Source organism: Neopsephotus bourkii, unplaced genomic scaffold (genome assembly GCF_033783945.1).
Source record: "Neopsephotus bourkii isolate Nb327-2 ecotype Australia unplaced genomic scaffold, CSIRO-AGI_Nbou_v1 NB_1154, whole genome shotgun sequence".
In the NCBI taxonomy this organism is placed as follows: Eukaryota; Metazoa; Chordata; class Aves; order Psittaciformes; family Psittacidae; genus Neopsephotus; species Neopsephotus bourkii.
Window position 1 is genome coordinate 4760359 of NW_026901640.1, and position 14925 is coordinate 4775283.

Below are 14925 nucleotides of genomic sequence, written 5' to 3' on the forward strand. Positions count from 1 at the left end.
CAACCTGCTGTGACCGATACAGTCCGACTTGATGCCATAAACTGATGCCTCCCGTGGGGAAGCAGAAGGAACACATTTTCTCATAGCCCATAAATATTTTAAAGAATGGCTTTCCAAGTGGTGGGATGCCCACCCTTTTCCTTGTCTGTTTAAAGAAATGAGCTCCATCCTGCAAAAGCTCAACCCACTCCAGCCCCACAGAACTCTTCAGTGTGGGCTGAGCCCTGAAGGTGTGAGCAACTTTAGCAGTTGGATGGGCTCTTCCTGCACGTTACAGGATCAAAGCTATTATGAATCCCTGCTGGGCTTCCTTTCAAAGCCCCCACGACAGGCTCACCCCCAGGATATTCACTCTTCAAGAAATTACAGGCAGAGCCTAGTAAATAGAGATCAGTATTCTTGCAAGTGTTTTGACTCTGCTTATTTTCACACTGTGTTTCTGCAAAGATAAGGACATGCAGAGATTTTAATCAGTGCATACACTCAGACCAAGCATATGAAATATAATAAGAAGGACAGATAGGAGCAGCATGCAGTGCACGTGGTGAAGCTATCATGCAGGGCTGCTGCAGGTACTACGGTCAATAGTGACATTTTCATAGTAGTCCTTGCATTGATCTGCTTTAGCCTGATGGCTTTTAGACACTTCCTTTACCCCTAATAATTTAGCAACAGAAACTACATGGAGAGGTGGATGCAGTCAGTTCCAGCTGAATTTGAACAAAAGACAATCTGAAAGTCTTACAGTTGCTGATTCCATTCCCAGACTATGTAGCCACCCATATCAATTGGCCTAATAATATGTAGGACGATACATCTATGGACTGATAGAGGAAGGAGAGATACAGACATTGAACTACCCTGCTCCAAGGAGCAGGTTTTTTTAAGAGCCTTCAACAGGCATGATTTTCCCCCTTTTTCTTTTTTGCTGTTTTCATTAAGGATCACAGAAGTTCTCTGAGGGGAAGGTAACATTTGATACAAGGCTCAGATATACTTCAAACAGCCACGTGCCTCATTTACAAAATATACAATATACTGCAGGGGCTTGGGACTGCATAGGCTCAGTTCATTAACAGCAGGAGTAGTCTCCTCTTCCTGCTAATGGTGCTGAAGCTGTGTCTACACTGCCTGCTCTACATGCTGAGCACACAGGGCTTCTAAGAGATAGATGCTGATGGAAAGCTGAAATGAAATGCCTTCTGGATTAGTCTGGTTCTTCCCTCTGTGTGTGCTCCCTTCCTCTGGAGAATGGGGTTGGCCCTGTAAAAGCTTTGCAGAGACCTGTCTGTCTGGTAGTTCTGTAGAAAGGAAGAGCCTTGGCCATGCTAATGGCTGCTGTCCTCCTGCCAAGAATGGGTTTTCTGAGAAGTGACTTGCCTACAAACTCTCCAGTGCTGAGGAATGATCTGTTGTTCATCATCTCTATTTGGGTCCTGTCTTCAGGTCTGGATATGCCACAACAGGGGCCATTCATTGGGATATCAATGAATTTGGGTCTGTAGGCACCATGAAGTTGGTGTATGAGGTGCCATAGTGTATGTGTGGGTCCATGATGTAGCAGATCCAGAGCAGCATATTAGTCAATGGCACTAAGTAGTACTTCAGTGAAAACACTGATCTTTTTCTTTCATTCCAGGGGATGGCCAGGTTGATTTTGATGAATTTATGACTATTCTGGGACCTAAGCTGGTGTCATCGGAAGGCAGAGATGGCTTTCTGGGAAATACAATAGACAGCATATTCTGGCAGGTAAGTGATTATTTTTAAATGCAATTTCAGCCAACTATCAATAGTTTCCAGAATTGATCTGTTGAGAAGCATGAGATGTTTTGCTAAGTGTGAACAGTTGTGTAAAGGCCACTGGGGTCTGTCTCACAGTGTGCTGCATAAGACCACCCTGTGTTGCTGCAGGGATAATCATGTTGTGCCAGTGCAAGTTTTACCCATGATGTTGCCCTGAGGTGGTTTGGTCCTGCTGGCTTCAGGCATCAGAGGGGAGGCAGGTCTGGCAGTGGGAGCTGCCTTATGTCTGTTGTGCAGTGTGATTTTAAACAGCATTAAACCTTCCCGGAAAAGCAGAGACAGTCCAGGCTCTTATGGTAGGGATTAAAAACCTCCCAGAACACAGTGCTGCATGGTTCTTGCCAATGGATTAGATATGTGGCTTCCTGTGAGATCAGTGCTCATTTTATTGATCATCCAACAGCCTCTGCTTGCTAATAACCTAGCTGTTACCAAGTTTATGTAAGTCAGAAGAGTCAAACCTGGATGTAAGCGTTTCTGTCTCCTTCTACTACCCTCCAGCACTGTCCAGACTGAATTGGGTGGAGTTTAGTAGAAGTCTTTTAAAAACTTGTTCCTGGCCTCCTGACATGTGATAGAAGTTGAAATTCTGTTCTGGATTCTAGTATTAGGCTGTCACAGCAAGAGTCTGGCGTTGGTGAAGCTGCAGTGATTTGTAATGCATCTGTGGGGACATGAGAGCTAAACATACACCATGAGGGGCAGGAACGTGGTAGTCATGAATGTTTCATTGCCTTCATTGTGCCTTGCAAGCCTCATCCCAGCACATGAGCAATGGGGAGAAGAGGAAGCACCATCGCTGTCCCACTGAGCCACTGGTGCTTTCTAGACCCCCCAGTGGAACTGGCCTTGCTGGAGCTATCTAAGAAGCAGAAATACCCACTGGGAAGATCAAATTCACGGGCTGAATTCTCTGATAGAGAAGCAGAGAAGTCTGGAGCCCTCCCTAAAATTCAGCTCACAGGTTAACTTGCCACCATTTAGTGACCCGTCAGCCTGTGTAAATGCCTGTGGTGGCTTTGCTCAGAGGAAGCAAGGCAGGGAGGATGTGTGCTCTGGTTTTAGAGCAGCAGGATGCTGGGTCTGAGCTTTCATCATGCTCTTTCATGCAGTGGGGACAACGGCCCTTGTGCCCCTCAGGCTGCAGTGGGATGAGTGAAAAGAGGGCAGAGGCTTCAGGAAAGCAGCCTCATGATGGAAAGGGACAGCCCTGGGGGTTGTCTGCAGGCAACAAAGCTTTGGCTGAATTGAACAAGTGCTCCAGGGCCTCAGCAAAAATGTTTATGGTCTTTTACTTGTAAGGGTAAAAATACAACTCTTTACATAGCACTTTCCTGGATTTCAAAGCCCTTGAAGAGAAGATTTAATCTCAGATTTCAGTTCTCCTGGGGTAGGAGAGCTCATGAAGAATACAGTAATTTTGCTGCTTATTCCCAAAGAAAAAGCAAGAAAAACCTCACATATGTTAGTGTCATTCAGGAAACAGGTTCCCTCCTTTGCCCATTCCTACCTGGCTTTATGAAGCCATCTGCAGGGCCATAAGTCACCTTGTCCTTAAGCAAAACATTTATGCATCTGCATTATCTCCAGTGGGATTATATCTGCATTGAAACAAAGCCCTTTTTGGAACTGGGGCTTGGCTGTGTTTCCATATCCCTTTGACATGCAATTTTCACATTTGCTGGATGGGAACGGCAGGGAGAGGAGTGAGTCTGGGCTGCTGATAGAGCACTTCACCCCTGCAGCCATCCCCAGGGAATGATTTTAAGGATGGGATAGTGCCACAAGCCTGTGGATGTGACTGGTACTAGGTGACAAGGACAGTGAGGGTGGGATAAGAAGAGACTCTGGTGTCAGCTGGCTGCGCAATGCTACCATGAAACCTCACCCCAACGCTACAGGCAGTAAAAGGCATCTTGAAGAGGCTCTTATACCAGTGCCAAGGGGAGAGGGAATCTGTGTGGGCATCTAGAAAGTTCCCTCTTCCATTCAAACAGCTTCCCTTCAAATTGTCTCTTGGGTATTTGTGCAGAGGGTCCAGCTTTTACTATACTGTGGCACTTTGTGCAAATTCTGTTCCAAGTGCCCTAATAACACTTTAAATAATGCAGTAACAGAGTTAAATAATAAGCAGCAGCAGAAGGAGGGTGGAATTCAGAGGAGCAGGTGAGGGCCTGGAGATGCATTTGCAGATAAAGCTGTGAGTTGGTGGGGTACAGGAAGGCAGTTCCAGATGGCAAAAGCTGCAGAAGGAAAGGATCTTACAACAGCAGTGGGGCTGCAGTAGACGGGGAAGGGGTAGAAGCAGAAGAATAGAGAAGAGAGAGAGGGATAACACATGGAAGAGTGAGGCTTGGAATAATAGGGAAAGGGTACATCAGTCCTATCATATGTATGGCCTAAAGAGCAGTGGTCAGCCTGAGAAAAGCAGCATTCAGCTGAGACCTGAGCATTGGTAGGGAGTGGAGATGTGGAGGGTCTCTCAGATGTATTTTTCCTCCTTGATTTCCCATGTGGCCTTTAAATTGAGTCATATGTGTGTGTGTTTCTTTCTCAGGTAGCAGCAGCGATCAGTTCTGCTCCAGTTAGAATGGCCCTCTGTGGTCCCTCAGCCGGGTTGGGAAGTATTTAAGGGGAGGGAAAAACCATCCTGCAAATACTATTTTAAGCCAAGTCAATATAGACCATCAATAACAGGAGAGCTGAGGAAACATGGACTCCGTTCCATCCTGCAAAGTGTCTTTCCGAAGTGAGATGCAGAACACACCAAGCAGTTCTGTGGAGAGCACCCCTGGGTGCCTCTTGCACCATTTGTATTTCCAAATGGTTTCATCATCCTCCTGCCAACTGCATGCAAATGGAAGTAACATGTACCCATGCACAGACATCTTTAAATGTCTTAAATGTTTAAGAGAGTCTTAAATTGTCTGAGATATTTTTTCTTAAATCACAGCTGCCTGGTAAGCATTAGCCAGTCCTCAGTGTACAGGAGCATTGTCAGAAGTAGTTTGAAGGCTGGCAGCACCCAATGAGCCCCCATTGTGTCTGGTTTGGGGCAGACATACCATGGTATGCTTTCAGCAATGATTCAAACATCCCCTTTGGCTGCTTCCAAAGGGTCTGTGTTTATTATATAGGTGAGATTTTGGGAGTATCTATTGAACCCTGTTTTGGATAACAGTAGGAAGAAGCCTGTGCAGGGGTGCTGGACCTACCAGATCCCTCACAGGGTTTCTTCCCACTTCCATCTCCATCATTTTCCCCCTGTACTTAAAGAGTGGCCACCCATCACTCATCTTCCTCTTCCTGCCTTCTCTGAGCTGCTCCTGCTGGTGCTCACACTTACTGTTCTGAAGCTGGTCTCCTCCAGTGTGTCCATCAGTGGTTTTGCAATGATGCAGTAGCTGTTTCATGGTCATGGAGATGCTACTTGATCAGTTTTAAGGCATGAGAATTTGTTTTTCCAGACCTCAGGGAATAAGAGTCTGGTTCCAGTTAAGTGACAAGGGCTGTGCTTTGTATAAGTGAGTTTTGATGCATTTCCAACACATGGCATTCAGGACTGGAGAGCAATTTAGATCAAGAGCATTACAGAAAAGACAAACATTGCTACTGGTAAATATTAGCTCCTTTTTTTGATTAACAGACTCCAAATCTGTCCACTGTGTCCTGCTATTCTGAGCCAGTGAGAGGGATGAAAAGAGAGGAGAAACTGGGATTTCATATTAATTTACAGTTTTTGCCCAGATTGTTTTTAACTGCAAAGACCTTCAGGCACAAGTGTTAAATTGTTGGCACAGGATGTGTTGTAGAGGATCTCCAGACCCTGGGGGTAAGCAACAGAAGAAATAATAATCTTGGCTTATAGGCTTTTAATTAAAATAAACCACTCTGTCTTGGCTAAAATGCTTTCTGAAGTCAGAACAAGTTTGAATGGTGAAACAACAGCATCTGCATCGGCTGCAGGATAAATTCTGTGCCTAGCAACTCTGATGAGATTATTTGGAAAAGTCAATATGTTGTGTGATGATCATTTGAGAAGCAAAACGTTGACTATTTTTATTGGTTTTCCTTTTCTTTCTGCTGTCTGCACATGGAAGCTGCACAGAACACCATTTCAGCCTATGCGTTCCCTGTGCAAGGGTATCTGGAAGCTTTGTCTTGCACAAGGGGGTGGCATTGAGTCATCTACTCAGACATGGTGCCCATTCATCACATCAGGTATCATCTGGTGTAATTCATTGGTGTTCAGCAGCAGGCTGGTTGGTTTGGGATAAATAAGGCTGCTTTGCAGGAGTGGGAAGACTAGAATACCAATGCAGTGCTTTGGGCTGGGGAGATGCTGCTCATGGAGCTCATTTTTCACTATAGATATGTCTCTGCATTTTTTTGGGGGGAAAGACATAGGACTGGGGAGGCAGGTCCTGCAAACAGAGCAGATCAGCAGCTGCTCGTGTTCTGTGCTTGGAAAAGCCTTTTCCCCTCTCCAGTCTCCCATACACCTTTAGCTAAGGAAAGGAGTACACTGGTTTTATGATCTTTGGTGGATGAGTCTGTATAGCTGAAGCTAGATCCTGTCGCACCCCTGTGCAAGGAAGGAGAGATAGCCAAGAAGAGGCCAGAGACAGCAGAATCCCCACTGCTCCTCATCCAGCAGGCTCAGCAGCATGCACCACATGACGTTTTGCTCCCTGGATGCAGGAAAATGGCGCAAGGACCACATCCATGTGCATGGTATTGCATCTGGCACTGTCTAGGCAGGAGGCTCAGGGAGGTGAAGGCGACTCACAGCGGGGTGTGAGCACTGGAGAGCACAGGGACATGCCTGGGATGGAACACATGGTTTCATCTTCCCAGCATGGCTGCTGATGCTTTAATGATTTGCTGTGCAAAACTGCCCATCCGTAATCAGTTGCCACTACAAATGCAACAGTGTCCCGGGGGAGAGATCTGGGTTTTCTTGATCTGGTCAATCAATTAGTGGTTTAATAGAGTGAAATGAAGGAGAAAATGTCTAGGAACCTCAGCGGCACAGGGCAGTATGGAGAAGCTTTGTTGGGTGACGGTGTGGGAGGGAAGGCAGGGGACAAGGAGCCGTGTCGAGCTGCACTGCCTTCAGTAGTGCCTGGCTTGCTGCTAAGATGATTTTGCTTAGACAGGGATTTTTCTTTATGAAGTTCAGTAGATAAACCTAATGCAATTTCTCCCAGTATGTGAGTTTTCTCCTGTTATCCCTGCAGAGGAGCTAATATGATGGTGGCAAATTAGCCTTGCTGGAGCTGCAAAGAAAGCGTTTGAGTCTCTGTGTGCAATTTCACATGGTAATAGATCCAACTGTCCCCCACCACTGCAGACCATGGCATTGCCGACAGAACAGCTTGTCTCTCATGGAAGGGCTGGCCAGGCCAGCCACTTCTCCGTTGAAATTCAAGGGGTCTGCTTTAAACATCAACCTCAGGAATAGTTTCATCATGCTTCAAAAGTGCCAATAATTCTTCATGATGCTTCAAAAGTGCCAATATTTCTTCATTTGGTATAAAAGAAGTCTGGAAAGTGGCTCAGATGGAGGCATGTGCACTAGGGACATCTGAATGCCATCTGATGAGTCCCAACAAGGGTTTCAAATGCCTTTTTGATTTATGTGCTGGAAGCCAGCTCTGACAGTGATGAGGCTATTATTAGTGGAAGGAGAACAGTTGTGGTTGCATTATTAAATCTTCTTTTGTTGACAAAGACATTTTCATGTTGCACTCAATGGTGGTTGTTGCAACACAGTGAAATCCTTGCAGGTGATGAATCCATCTTTGTTTGTAGTCTGCACATCCAGCACAGAAGTCCTATCATAGCTGCTAGTGTAGATGTGAACATTGGAGAGGTTCATGGCCTAGATCATGGTTGTAAGGCTGTCCTTGGGTAGTGAGACATCCCTGTAACCCCTGTTCAAGTGTATGAACTTGCCAACAGGCAGGAGTGAGCAATAATGTTTGGGTGCCCTTACTGTTACCTATTTCTATGGAGGGACCTCTTTTTCACCAGCACACATTTTTCCATGTAACAAAGTCAGTTTTCTCAAGACATCAGGAACAATTTTATAGCTCAAACCTGGAGACAGTGGAAATAGCAAAGTTTTGAAAGCAGTTGTGAACCAAAGCACGGCTGGCACCAACAGCAGGAGAAAAGCAAGACTTCATTGTCGAGCTGTGTTTTTTAGCTTCAAACAGCTTACTTATACACTTAGCCTTCAGAAATGCACTAGAGCTTTTGTTCAAAGCCTATTTAAAGCAGGCAGTTTATATCAAGAGTCATCCTGCCTGCTGGGTGGCGGTGTGCGGCTGTCCTGGCAGGTGGTGATTTGGCTTTGTGCATACTCAGAGCACTCATGTACATATGCTTCATCTAGCTCTTATGGTACAGAGGTTATTTTTTTTCTTTATCAGCTTATATATAAACTCAGTCAGCATCTCCGTGTGTCACTGGGGGGCTTTTTGCCCCTATCTGATGAGTGAAATAGGAACTGCTCTGTGGTTTTCTCAGTGATTTGCTCAGAGATATAAGGAGCACTGCATAGGAAAGGTCAAAGTGTCTGATCATCATCTGATGTGTGCATGGGTACTTGAAACATGGGTGTGGAAGAGATTTTCTTGCTTTTTGTGGGCTCCTTGCTGAGAGGGGTCAGTCTCCCCAGCACCTCTGAGTAGCAGAGCACATCTCTGGTGCTGGCTTCATTGGGGTGGATGTTTTTGTCTTTGAATGCACATCGAGGTTTTTGAAAGGCACCATCAGGTGGTAGAGTGGAGGTGGCAGGTTTCATGCAGGGGTGTTTCAAGGGCAAGAGTTCTGGCTTCAAATCCCTTATCACCTGCTCTCCCAACACTGGGAAGGAGTTTTTTCCAGAGCTGAGGCTCCACCACTTCTTAAATACTAGACCAGCACCAGGTCTCAGGATCCGCTCCTCTTTGCACAGAGAGAAGGGCATGTAAGGATCCACAATTCATTTGTCAACAGAGGACACTATCTGAATCCCCAGTTTGAGATGGAAATTAGCCATTGCCCTGCCTCAAGCCCTGGGCTTCAGTGGAGTAAAAACATTGTGGAAGTCTCACTAAGGTTTTAAACAAAAAAAAAGAGGAGAAAACTAGGAGAAAAAACACTCCATCACTCATAAACACACAGAGAAAAAGCTAAGGTGTTGGCAACTGTCTGCAACAAATGTGTTTAGAAAGAAAAAACCAACTTTTTGTGTGAAAGAAAAGCTAAAAATAAAAATTACTCTTTTGGGTAAAAAGGGAAAAAAAAAACTGAAAAGAAAAGAAAGAATGCAAATTGAGAACTGCAAAGAAACATCAGCCGTCCATACAGAGGTTTTTTCTTGGTCGTCAGAGTGGATGTTCTTCCCTGGCCATCAGGATGGAGATGCCCTGGCCATGCAGCAGACACAGCCAGCTCCATCCTGTGCCTGCCCTCCACCTAAGGATGGGGGAAGATGGGGACATGGCTGTCTAACAGGCACTTGTGGTCCTGAGACCCCATTTTCTTCCATTCTCCTTTGCTGACCTCTCTGTTGGCAGGAGTAGGGGCAGGGTCTGGGCCACAGGCTTTTGCCTTGGTTTCTTCAAGAGCTAATCCTATAAGTGCTGCCAACAGACCTGCTGCACTTTGGTTTAGGGTTTTTTTACTGTTTGGCAAGAATTTAATGGGCTGATGGGTGATATGCAGGCACTGACAACATGTGAACACCTCCTCTTGTGGTGGCAAACAGTGCCACCACGCTGGCTGAGCCTAACAGGATATGGTAGCTCCTTCCCCACGGTCTGACTTTATTAATACAATTTCCCATGAGAGGCATAATGTAGTTTTACCAAGTGGGTGGAAACGTGCTGATCTTCAGGAGAAATTACTTAAGGTCTGTCTTCAAACAAATTTACCACTTCATTAAGAAAATATTTCTTTCTCTGTGTGTTTTCTGCACCATCATTTGACTACCTGTGAAAGTTCGGTTATATTTCTGTGCTGAAGAAAGCAATCTTATACTCTGAGGTCCATGCAGTCTCCAGAGCTGGGAGTCCTGATGTAGTCTGTAGTGCCACAAACAAATTCTTTTTATTTGTATTCTCATCATTGAGTAACACTCAACACTACGAAGTGGCAATTAAAATAAATAATTGTGCAACCCAGTGCTTTTGTTCACAGTCAAGAAAGTGGGCCGGGGTGCAGATGCTTATGGCAGCAGTCCAGAGAAACCCGAGGAAGCTGTGGAAGTAGTCAATGTATGTGCAAGCTTACATTGTGTGAGCACAATGTATGTGCGAGCCTGTTGGAAAGCCTTCAAAACATATTTTGATAAGCAGATGTGGTGTGTAAGGGAAAGGTCTCTGTTCAGTTTGAGTCACGTTAATGCTGGAGTTCCCTCCAGAGATGCACTTGTCCAACTTTCCTACTCTGAGCAGAGACACAAACATCAAGAGGTATCCCAACGAAGTCCACAGTGGAGTTCATGGAAGTGCCCTATTTTTGGAGCAGAGCGTAGGAGTTACCTTCCCCTGGAGAAAAGATGGGGGAAAAGCAATCATATGGAAATGCTTTGCATGTTTTTAATCTCTTTCTAATCTTGCCAAGTGTGTTAGTTTAGATGTTTTTCCCCCGAGGCTGGCTTGCTCAGGGGATTATTAGTACAAGACGTCGCTGTCAATCCATCAGCTCCCCCCACATGCACAAAGCTCCAATTCCTTCGAACTTTTGGAAGTGACAGAGCAATGAAAAGAAAAATGAAATAAATTGGTGCCTTTTAGAGGAGCAGAATCTGAACAGAGCTGTCAGAAAGGCAGACAGGCTGCACGTAGGTGCCAGATTTCAGGGCTTTCAGGAACTGCGATTCCCTGTGAAGATAAACCCATGAACCTCAGCTTCCAGCACTTGTGTCCTTTGTGTTAAGAGAGAACTGAGCTAGTATTAATATTTATTTGGTGGCTAGTTGGTATTCAGGCACATGTTTCCACAAAATTGGTCAGTATGTTAGATTATAACATATCCTTTCCCCAGTGCTAGATTCTTTCTTTATTAGAAACTGGTGTGAAACCTCTGCTGAACCTCTGGCTCAGAAATGCTCCTGTAGTTATTCAAATAGCCTTCAGTAGACTGTATCCCTTTTTCCCACTGACATTCAAAAGTGCTTGAATCCTAAGGGCAGTTTCAGAGCAAAAGTGGAATATATTATAACCACAGAATCAAATGACAATAACCCTTCCCCAGGAGCTGCTGATTTGGCTCAAGGAAAGGTGTGCACTGAAGTGCTGCACAAAGAGAATACATCTTCCCTAGGATTTTTGTTGCTAACTTTGTAAAAGGTTCAGGAAAACAAGAAGAAACCACTATGAGGGATGTCCACTCTGGTCGTGGTGTGTCTGGAGTCACCTTCCGCCTCTTTTGCTTAGCTTCCTGTTTCTTCCTATGTAGGACGGGCCTCAGTTTAGTCCCATTTAAGCACTTGATTTAGGGGAAAACAGGCATCAGTTGAGTGCTTCACATGCCTCAGAATAGAGGTGAAAGGAGAACAAGAAAACGCATGTGGGACAGGGCTGGACGAGGCCCAAAGCCGCCTTCTGGGCTGGAAGGTTATGTGTGCTGGCTATCTGAACCCAAACTATGGATCTTGCGGTCAGCTTGCTGGTATGATTTACATTTATGCTTAGGTTTGCATCTTCTTGATTCATGCTGGGCATAATGACAGAGTCAGAAAAATGGCAGCATAAATCTTTCAAGATTGGGATCTTAGGAGCTAAGGGAAGAGTTGAATTTTGCCAATTTGTGCTGTGCTCCTTCCTCCCTTATTGACATGGAGTTTTCATTTAGGATAGCTGGGTGATACCTTCGAGAATAGTTATGCTGATGATTAGAGGTGATCAATGTGGTTTTGCGGATCCAATGAAAAATTACCCTCTGATTTTTCCCAAGTGAAACTTACATCAAAGACTCTTTGAAATTGCCATTATTCCCAGAATTTCTGCATTGTTTTTACTGAATACATCCCCATTTTTTATCAACACATTTTTAAATGTGCCTTTTTTTTTTTTTTACTCACAAGTAACACAGCATTCTTATTTAGCTGGGGCATGTTTTCCAGCAAACAAATCAAAGAAAGGTTTTTTATTATATCATTTGTAACAGAAAATGAATCCATTTAGGAGCTGGCAAAATGAAAATGACTTTAGCATATTTGATGGGGTTTTTTCCATTTTTAAAATTCATAGTAATTTGTCACATGTAATTGTTGGGTACGGCATTCTGGCTTCTACACGTAGCTTGGCTAGCTACCAAGTGAGTAGAAATGATTTAGGGCAGGTACCTTTATGATTGGTGACAGATGACAGATCCTTCCAAATATTACTGTACCATTATTTGAGTGTATTTTGTAGGTTGCATTGGTGGATTGTTCTCTCTGCAAACTTCCTACTGATCTTCCTGGGTTCCCATGGAGTAAAGATGATCATAATCCATACACAAAGAACAATCACTCCTTTGGTAGCCTGCATCATGCTTTTCTTACAGCTCCTATTTGTGACTAGCTGTCCCTAGTGGTGTTTCTGGTTTTGGTCTAGGACAAGCAGGGTCTGGTGGAAGACCAGGGGCAGGGGAAAGGTTGGGAGAGCCTCAGGCTGTGCCAAGCTCTTCTCATCTCCCCACACAGGTCGTTCTGATTGCTTTAGAGACAGCTGACTTGATTACTGTAGAGGAATTAAATTAGGTGAGTTAAACCCCGTATCAATCACCGTCATGCATACTTGCATGTGGAACGTAAACTCAAAAGGTTTATGGTAATCAACGTAGAGTGGCTGATTAAAGTCCATTAAAATTCACTAGAAAAAACTCTAATCCTCTCTGCACTTCCACCCTGCCTCTGTTTGATAATCGCTACTGACTTCACTTACCATTCCCAAATAAGTGCCCCAGCATCAGACATGTTACTGCTGGCATCACGAAAGCCTGAGTACGTGCTGTATGTGCATGTAGGAGCAGATGGGAAGCAAAGGTAGGAATAATTTCATTTGCAGCAGAAAAGGCATGGGACATGTGGGAAGAAACATACTGGAAGTGGTCCATCACACTGGTGCATAGGAGAAATGTAGATGATGTTAACATTTTAATTGCAATAGGAATTTATGATTTCAGGAATTCCATGGTGTATGGTTTATTGCATCTCAGAAATTTCTAGTGAATATGGTATCTTGATTTTGTGTGTGTATATATATATATATATACACACACTCAATTTCTAAATGTGAATCAAGTATAGTCTTTGCTGAGAAGACTGCTTCAAACTTTCCTTTTCTGAGTGTTTCTCTTCCATGACATACAGAAACATCCCAGTTCTTATTCAGACAAGGTCATTATGAACCTCATTAAGAGTTGGTGCCCACAGCTAAATCTTCATATGATTGTTTGCATTATCATTGCCTGGCTCTGGCTGTTTTCAAAACCTCCACTCCTGTCTTGTATATGCCATTTGATAGACATCTAAATTGCTCCTGGAATTAAATCTCCATCCAGTTAGTTTAGCACCTGCAAAATTAAATCCTAGGCTTAGAGTTTGTGTATGAATTTGGGTCACAATTGCTGGGTGCTGCCTATAAGTAGACGCTTGGGCTCTGATGTCTCAGAAATGCTACCATGGCAGGGGCCCTGAGTCAGTCCAAGGCAGGGAACATCACTGCCTTACCTACCACAACATGACTGGCAGCAGATGCTTTTCTAACTCTTGACTGGTTTTAGTGCACCCCAGAGTGCTTGTTAGAGAACTGAATGGTTAATAGAGTCCCAGTTAAGCCTTTATGTTGCCTTTTGTCATTCTCCCTCATGTCAGCAGTTTTCCTTTTGTGGCTCTGATGTTGCTGTGTGTGGTTTCCCCTCCATGGCTCAACATGCTGTCACTGCCATAGCATGGGTACCTTCAGTCATGCAACAGGTTTGTGATGCTCCTGTGCCCACTGAGGTGTGTGATGTAGCCCTTGCCTGATATGCCCTTTACCTTTATCCTATCAGGGCAGTGGTTTGTGCTTTTTCTGTGCTGGTACAGTACAGTCATGTTGATGATGCTTTTGGACCAGAAATTGGTATGTTTTTCAGCAGGTCAAGTCTAGGACACTTATCTTAATTCCTTTAATAGAAAGGGGTAAACAGAAGGAGATGTACAAATACTCCTGCATACCTCATTACAGACAGCTGTATGACAATATATATATGAGTATAGAAGCTCTGTGTTAAATGACTCTGTTAATCTTGAAAAGCTGCTCACCTCAAAGAGAGGAGAAAAGGGAATTAGTGTAGTTCAGTCCCACAGAGACAATAATTTAGCATCCTTGTGTGCTAATAGCATGATTTACTCTTAAAGCATGTGGTTGCAGAAGGCTTTGCACAGCCTGGCCAATGAATACTGGCTTCTCTGATCAATCCCTGAGTGCATAATTGCTTTTAGTTTTCCCCCGTTACCGATCTGTACATGATTAATATAAAAGTTAAGGCCTCTGGGTCAGTCCTAGAAAACAGAATCATAGAATGATTTAGGTTGAAAGGGACCTTAAAGCTCATCCAGTTCCAACCCCTGCCACAGGCAGGGACACCTTCCACTAGAGCAGCTTGCTCCAAGCCCCTGTGTCCAACCTGGCCTTGAACACTGCCAGGGATGGGGCAGCCACAGCTTCTCTGGGCACCCTGTGCCAGTGCCTCAGCACCCTCACAGGGAAGAGCTTCTGCCTAAGAGCTCAGCTCAGTCTCCCCTCTGGCAGGTTAAAGCCATTCCCCTTGGCCTGTCCCTACAGGCCCTTGTCCCAAGCCCCTCTCCAGGTTTCCTGCAGCCCCTTTAGGCACTGGAGCTGCTCTAAGGTCTCCCCTTCAGGAGCCTTCTCTTCTCCAGGCTGACACAGCCCAGCTCTCTCAGCCTGGCTCCAGAGCAGAGCTGCTCCAGTCCTTGCAGCATCTCCATGGCCTCCTCTGGACTTGCTCCAACAGGTCCATATCCATCTTGTACTGTTGCCCCAGAGGTGGATCTGGGGCTACGGGGGGGGGGGCTCCCTAGAGAGAGCTTCTGCCTAAGAGCTCATCTCCATCTCCCCTCTGGCAGGTTAA

The 14925-nt window shown here is 44.9% G+C and overlaps 1 protein-coding gene across 3 annotated transcripts in view; it reads left to right on the forward strand.

Annotated features, from left to right (window-relative positions):
* The window catches only part of CALN1 (calneuron 1), a 132079-nt gene that overhangs the window by 84680 nt on the left and 32474 nt on the right, over window positions 1-14925 (forward strand). For all 3 annotated transcript variants that reach the window (XM_061363647.1, XM_061363649.1, XM_061363648.1), the window contains one exon: window positions 1640-1752. In XM_061363647.1, the coding sequence (XP_061219631.1) occupies window positions 1640-1752 (113 nt within the window). The remainder of the gene's footprint in view (window positions 1-1639; window positions 1753-14925) is intronic.